The following is a 7,201-nucleotide window of genomic DNA, read 5'->3' as shown; positions in this document are numbered from 1 at the left end:
GCCCCTCTAAAATGTTATTTTTAATTACTGGGGAAAATAATGAAAAATCAGAGCTGAGGATTCAGTTCACTGGTACTATCTGTGTGAAGCCCTGTGTGGTCTCCAGTACTGAAAAAACAAAATGAAAGAAAGCAGAAACATAATAATAATAATAATAGGGAAGGATGGAGAGAAGACTCAGGGGTTACGAGAGCACATTTTGCTCTTCCAAAGAACAGTTCCCAGCATCTTCAAGGCTGTTCATAACCATGCTTTAACTCCAGTTCCAGGGAGTCCAACACCATCTTCTGGCTTTGTGGGCACCAGGTGTGTGCACGGTACACATACAGATGCACACAAGACATCCATACCCAAGACAAAAATAAAGAAATCTTTTTTAAAGCTTTTGAAACAATAAAGAAGAAGACAAGAAGCAGCAATAGCAACTGGGATGTGGGCAAAGTCCTGGCCTTGGAGTGAGGAGACCCAAGACAAGTAATTCCACCTCTTTGAATCACAGCTTTCCATTAAAGGGAGATAATCACATAAAACTGGCATAGAATTAAAACGAAACCGTTTTTGTGAAAGAGGCTTTTTTAAGAACAATATGCATTATGAAACTTTCAAGCATTCACAAAGAAAACATCACAATGAAACCTCATGCACCTATAGTCACAATTTTCTCATTTGATCTATGTCCCCCCACCCACTCTCCTCTGGCCCAAACTGAAATATTTTAAAGCAAATCCCAGATAGGCACCCTTTTCTCATAAAAACTCCAACATTAAACTGCTTTATAAATATTTATATTTTTCACAATTAAAAATAATACATGATAGCTGTAGAAAATTTGGAAAATGAAGAAACAATTTATAAAGAAAAAAATAGTCATACCCTACCACACAAAGACAAACATATTTCAAAATAATCTATTAGTTTTTCTATGCACATATTAATTTTTAACAAAAGTTGGATCATATTGTATATGCTATTTATAGGTATCATTTTATTTTAATTATAAAAATAATAAGACTATATTACAGAAAAATGAGAAGAAATTACCCACAATCCCTTAGCAACTAATATAAAGACTGTTAATAGTTCAATATACTTCCTTCCCATTTTTTTCAATTTGCATTCATAATTTTACTACAAGTAGAATACTACTGATTATGCACTTTTCAAGTTATAAATCTGTTCTAATTGTGAGAAAACAATGTAATCATACTGCAAAAAAATTAAAAAATAAAAATAAAAATATTACCCATAATACTGGTAACTACTCAGTTATAATCACTTAACATTTTGGTGTCTTTGCACCTAACATCTTTTCTTCGTACATATAATTTCAACAAAAAGTGGTCCCAAGTACTTAAGAGGCTGAGGTCAAACAACTGAAAGTTCAAGGCCTTTCTAGGCTACAGAGTAATATACTACCTCAAATAAACAATAAAAAAGTTAAATCTACTTTTAGGGAGCTTATTAAATATAAATGTATATCTACTTATAAGAAAAATAAACCAGATGTGGCAGTACACACTTTTAATCCCAGCACTCAGAGGACAGTGGCAGGTAAGTCTCTGAGTTTGAGGTCAGCTGGGTCTACATAGTGAGCTCCAGGACAGCCAGGGCTCCAGAGAGAGACCTTGTCTCAAAACAAAACAGAAAAGGAGGAAGAAGAGGAGGAGATGAAGATATTGTGCTGATGAGATGACTGAGCAGGTAGAATGAGTCTAATGGCCTGAGTGACATCCCCAGGACTGACATGGAAAGCTATCCTCTGACCTCTGCACATACACTGTGGAAGGTACACGAGGGGACATAGGTATACATGTGTACATACACCAAACAAGTCAATACAATTAAAAAAGTAATGTATTATAGAAATATAATATTTATACAAATATAGAGAAAAGATAATTCAGAATTATGTCCCTTACTAGCACTATCATCTTTTGGATGATTCTCTGGACCACTGCTTTAGTCACATATTCATAAGCAGTTTGAAGCATAGAAGTATTAACTTTGGAGGTTTTGTACCCTCTGCACCACCTTGGCATCATATTTATGTAACTTTGTGCCCAAGGTCTTTTATTCAATATTTTGTTATAAATCAAAGTTTTTAAAAATCAGGATTTTGGAGGTGGTGGCTAAAGTACCAAAAACTCACTGGCCATGGACATTTACGGTTGGTTTCTATTATAAAGAATTCTTCATATGTGTGTATATTTATATTTATATATAGCCCTGGCTGTTCTGGAATTTTTTTGTGTAGCACAGGTTGGCCTGGAATTTTCTGTGTAGCCCAGGCTGGCCTGGACTCACTATGTAATCCAGGCTGGTCTAGAACTAATGATCCTGTCTCAGCTTCTACAGTACTGGAATCACAAGTGTGGGTCACCACATTGGCTTTTCTAATTACTTGAATAAAGGTGTTTACACGGGAGCTGAAGAGATGGCTCAGCAGTCAGGAGTACTTACTGCTCTTGTAAAGGACCTGGGTTCAGTTCCCAGCATTCACATAGCAGCTTGTAACCATCTGGAACTCCAATTCCAGAGGATCCAGGTCCCTCGTCTGTCCTCTGAGGGCTCCTGCATACACGGGTTGCAAATTAAATCACAAACGCACACACATACACATAATTTTTTACATTTAAATTTGTACTTTTAAACCTTCCTATACAAATAATTGAGTATATTTTTGGAGACCACTTCTACATTTATAGGCTGACCTATAAAATGTGATTATTTTATGGTGGTGACACATGTGTTTAATCCCAGCAGAGATCACTGTGCTGGGGCAGAGGCAGGCAGATCACTGTGAGTTCGAGGCCAGCCTGATCTACATAGCTGGTTCCAGGACAGCCAGGGCTACACAGAGAAACCCTATCTTGAAAACCCAAACCAAACTAATCAAACAACAACAACAACAACAAAACCATAACATGTTGTGATTATCTTTTATTGATCCTATTTTTATTCCTGTCATATAGTCCAGGCAGCTTTTTTTGTAGTAAGTGGAGTTTCTTCCTGCGTTTACAGATGTCTCCTCCCCTTCTCAGTCTGGTATTCAAATTACTAGGTCAGCAAGTGTTAGTGAAGTGTGTGAGATGAGACAGGGATGGGGCCAAAGAATCACAGACCATATTACAATACTAATCCCAGCATGCACTAGCCATTTTACTAGACTGTCAGCACCAATCAATCAAGCTAAAGCTTTCTTCTTAACCCTTCCAGATTATGTAAATTTGTTATGATATCCATTTAATAGGGAAACTGAGCACACATAAACCAACGGACACAATCGATTTCCCTAAGACCACACAGCTAGCAAATGGCATAGTAGGAATTTAATCCAGGCCACTGACCCCTGAACCTTTACTCTGGACTGCTTCTTTGCCTTCCAAGGCAGCAGAGTGTAAGAGTGTATTGGAAAGACTGCAGCCAGCCTCACCAGGGTCAAAACTCCCTTCCTTTTGCCTGTGCCAGCTTGGGCACCTCTCTGAGACTCTTTCCCCCTTGGTAACCCAACCTCACGGGTCTGTCCTAGGAGCTAAGTGAAATGATGGAACGGAGGGGGAGAGTCGACACCCAGCTTGTGGCTAGCATTTAGAAGGTTATTGCTGGCTGAGCATTTCTTCTACATTGGCTTTACAAGGGTATGGTCTAGTTGCCAACTTGGAGAAAAGAGTTTAGCGGAGCTCCGAGATAGCCTGGGGCCGGGCTGGGAAGTCAGTGATCCAAGACATTTTCGCCTAGAAATGCAAATGCCTTCTTTGCTCCCTCTCAGCCTCTGCCACTAACCTCAACTCCCATTCCCCAAAAAGGAAATGGGTGGCTTTTCTGCTTCAAAGCTGAGTGCTTAAAACCCTTCTCATTCCTACTCCCTGGGAGGTGGCCAGTGGAGATGACAGGAAGTCACCGGTGGTGCAGGGGGATCTTTCTGGAACTTGGGCATATAGAAATGTGATGGAGGGCACTCCTTTTCTGTCCTTCAGTGGTCCGGATGGGGGAAGGGGCTAGCTAGCTGTTGAGCAACTGCTCCGGAGACACTCCAGAAGCTGAGATGAACATATGCCTCTTTCTAACAATTGGCCTGGGAGCCATCCAATAGATGGAGGGCGGATCCACAGGTCCGGGATCCGGAGCCTGCAGCCCAGCTGCATCTGCAGTTTAGGAACCAGCTCTAGAGTCCAACATGAGGAGAAGGGGGCAGGTCAGGGGTCCAAATTAGCAACTGTAGTTCAAAAGCCTAAGTCCACTCCTTCTCCACCGCTTGCTTTCACACAAACTTTTCTCATCCCAGGCAAATACTAAAGCCGCTTTGGAAGGGTGCCTCGCCTGCTACCCCAGTAGAACTTCGGGGTCCCGACAGATTGTACCTTTTCTCAACAGGAAACTAGGCACAACCCACAATCCAAGTGGGAAAGTGTAGCAATGGTGTGGGGAGTGTGGTTGTTTCCCAGGTTCGAGATGGAGCAGAGTGGGAGGGGGCAAAGCAGTCAGCAATGAAAAGAGGCAGCTTTTCAGCCTAACAAGGGGAAAAGGTTGCACTGATTATCCAGGGTACTTACCCCAGCTTTCTCCAAATGCCAAAGAAGGGCCTAATTCTGTGCCTCCATTTGCGCCCCCTCTTTGTCAGCAAGCCGGTCATTTCATCAACAAACACGTCTCTGTTAGAAGAGCAAATTAAGGACACTTGCGATCCTAAAAAGAAAGAAAGAAAGAAAGATCTTCAGGTCTTCAAAGCCAATTAAAAAGACAGAAGACATCGTTTTTTTTTTTTTCAAAAGACCATGTTTTCCAAACAGTATAAACTGAATTGTTGAAAGGAGGGAGTAGGGGGGGATAGGATGGGAGTGGGGGAGGACTTGATTAGAGGAGGGTAATCTTGGTGGCCTTCCTGCAAGGGGTGAATGAGGTGAGAGTTTCTAACCACAGGGAACATGCCTTGAAATGAGAAGCCCCAGATCTTTCAGTAAGGATTTGTAAGACAACGTACCAACACAAGAGATGTGCTCTAAATGCAAAATGTTATTCTTCCTAAATGTGAATAATTATATAATCATAATAAAATAACCTGGCATCGTGGCAAGAGGAATCTCTGCGAACTCTGTGGCAAGCTTTTCGAACCCGCTGCCTGTTCTTGGCTTTTCCGTGAGCCATGTGAGTTGCATGCATGCACCTAGCCCCACGGTCCGGTAGAACAGCATTTCCCAGCGTCGTCGCATCCTGCCAGCCTCCTTCTGCCCTGAATGACCACAGGACAGAAAGCCTTGAAACCAACCTTGGGCCTTGAGGGAAGCCACCGCTGCCATAGGATCCCTCTAACTGCCCCTGCACAAAATGTAGGGAGTTTAGGGGGTAAGGGACCCTCCAACCTCGGCCATTCCACGATGAGAAGACATAGCTCAATAAGAGCAAACCGGCTCAGAGGAAGCCCTGCAGAAAACTAAGACCCGTTCCTTGCCTACACCGTCCCGTGTGCAAGTCCCTCTTCTGGATCTTTCTCTGAGCCAACAGCTCTTCTCTCTATCCATTGAAGCCCGTCCTAGCGACCCGCTTGATTTAGGTCAGAAAACAGACACTAACAGCTCTCCCTCGCCTCGGTGAAATTACTAAGTGGAATTTATTGGGCAAGTCCATGCAGGGTGGTGGGGAGAGCCCACGTCCCAGGTTCGGGCTGCCACCAGTTTTAGAAACACAAGTATGGGCCAGAGCACTGGACGAGAAGTAACCATAATCAGAGACCATCAGCCCCACCCCAGTAGCTGCGTCGTGCCCCCAGGGCTGAGGGACAGGAGGGGACGCACGCACTCTGTTCCCTAGCCCGCCCTTTGCTTTCACAAGATCCACGGTGACTGCACCAGCTCGAGCGCCTTTAAAGGGCCACACACGCCAGTCGCCGCTATAAAATGTTCCTGGCGGCACAGCTGCAGAAGTGCGCTGCTGAGCTGCGGTGAGGAGGCTCGCTCCGCCCGGCAGCTCCTCCCACAACCTATCGGCGCGGGGCTGCTCCTGGCAGAGAGGACCAGACGCGAGGAAGGCACAGCACCCGCTTGGGCCCTCCGTAAGTATCCAGTTCAGATTTTGCCACCAACTCGCCCACGAGCCAGGACATGTGCTAATAATGCTCTAAGCCGGTTATAAAGACGTGAAAATTGGGGGGAGAGGGAAAAACGGGGGGAAAGGGGGTCTGTCTTTCCTGGGATTCCTAGCCGAGGCCAGCCTGCTGCTGTGTGCTTGTGCACCAGGGCTCTCCGGGCGGCAGCGGGGGCATAAGAGCCGGGTCCCCGCGCGGAGAATCAAGCGTGGTAGCTGTGATCGCCACCGCCCCGGAGTCCGGGCGCCGAAGCTGCTGGCCGGCACGAGCGCGGGTCAGGGCTGCTTGGCGCTGCCCGGAGCGGTGCGGCGGCGCGCCGCGGCGCGGCGGTGCAGGCTTTTCCCAGGCGCCCTGGGGTCGGGTGGCCGCCCGTGCGGCTGGGGGCTCTGTAGCGAGAAGCGAGCGGCGAGCGGCAGCGGCGGCGGCAGCAGCGGCGTGCGTGCCAAGGGGCTCGGGGCTAGGTCGCTTCGTCCGCACCTCAGCCCCTGGGAGCTTTCCTCTCCCCGGCAGGCGGCTTCGCGGAGGTAAGCCGGGCCGCCCGGCAGGGTGCTGGGCTGGGCAGCAAGGGGCCGAGGGCGCGGGCGGCGGCCGAGCCGGCCGAGGGGCTGGGGGACTTGTTTGCTGCCGGTGCTGCCGGCCAGGGGACAGCGGTCCCGGCCGGCCGGCGGGACGCGGAGCCCACTTGTCCGGAGAAACCCACAGCACATCCACTCCCGCGCCCGCGCTTTCTCCGCGGCTCTGCTTCCCCGACTTTGCCAATAGCCAGGACTGCATCAGGCCGCTCGGGGGCCGCACAAAGCTCTTGTTTCCTTGCGGGGGCTGGAGGCGAGAAGGGCCTCTGGCTGAGTTCAGCCGAGCTGGGAGCTGGAAGTTGGGACCTTTGGGCAACTTGCTTTCCCCCCCACACGCAGCAAGACCCCTTGTGCACACGCCCCTCTAGAGGGGAAGCGGCCGCGCAGCGTCCAGCCTCTGCCTCACCGGGCGCCTGATCAGGGGTGGGACAGCAGGTCAGGAGCACGCCACTTTTAGGGTCGTTACCTTGGGTTAAGTTCTCGCACCCCCTCGGCCCCTCGGATCTTTGCTAGCCGGCTGCGAGCAGCGGCAGCATCGGACGCTCCG

The 7,201-nt window shown here is 47.6% G+C and overlaps 2 protein-coding genes across 3 annotated transcripts in view; one reads left to right on the top strand and one right to left on the bottom strand.

The window, feature by feature from the left end:
- Nucleotides 1-537: 537 nt before the first annotated feature.
- Nucleotides 538-5,243, bottom strand: LOC116093854. Its single transcript, XM_031375662.1, has 3 exons — nt 5,060-5,243; nt 4,554-4,686; nt 538-1,777 (listed from the first exon to the last, which is right to left on the bottom strand). Exons 1-3 carry the CDS (start codon nt 5,208-5,210, stop codon nt 1,753-1,755), a joined length of 309 nt encoding a protein of 102 aa, XP_031231522.1. The 5' UTR covers nt 5,211-5,243; the 3' UTR covers nt 538-1,752.
- Nucleotides 5,244-5,874: 631 nt separating this feature from the next.
- Cited1 (Cbp/p300 interacting transactivator with Glu/Asp rich carboxy-terminal domain 1) overlaps nt 5,875-7,201 on the top strand; it is a 4,526-nt gene continuing 3,199 nt past the window's right edge. Inside the window, exon 1 of one of the 2 annotated variants that reach the window (XM_031375654.1) lies at nt 5,875-6,049. The gene's annotated coding sequence lies outside the window, so the exon portion shown is untranslated. Of the gene's footprint in view, nt 6,050-6,136; nt 6,607-7,201 lie in introns of those variants that run through there. The other variant, XM_031375645.1, reaches the window with a different exon arrangement.

The sequence above is a fragment of the Mastomys coucha genome, chromosome X, assembly GCF_008632895.1.
Source record: "Mastomys coucha isolate ucsf_1 chromosome X, UCSF_Mcou_1, whole genome shotgun sequence".
Classification (NCBI taxonomy): Eukaryota; Metazoa; Chordata; class Mammalia; order Rodentia; family Muridae; genus Mastomys; species Mastomys coucha.
This window is presented reverse-complemented; position numbering and strand designations above follow the sequence as displayed.

Coding starts and splice junctions, on each gene's coding strand:
- LOC116093854 (XM_031375662.1), bottom strand. CDS start 5,210: ATGCGACGACGCTGGGAAATGCTGTTCTACCGGACCGTGGGGCTAGGT. Junction 4,687..5,059: donor TCCTCTTGCCACGATGCCAG/GTTATTTTATTA, acceptor CTTTCTTTTTAG/GATCGCAAGTGTCCTTAATT. Junction 1,778..4,553: donor GGCATTTGGAGAAAGCTGGG/GTAAGTACCCTG, acceptor TACCTTCCACAG/TGTATGTGCAGAGGTCAGAG.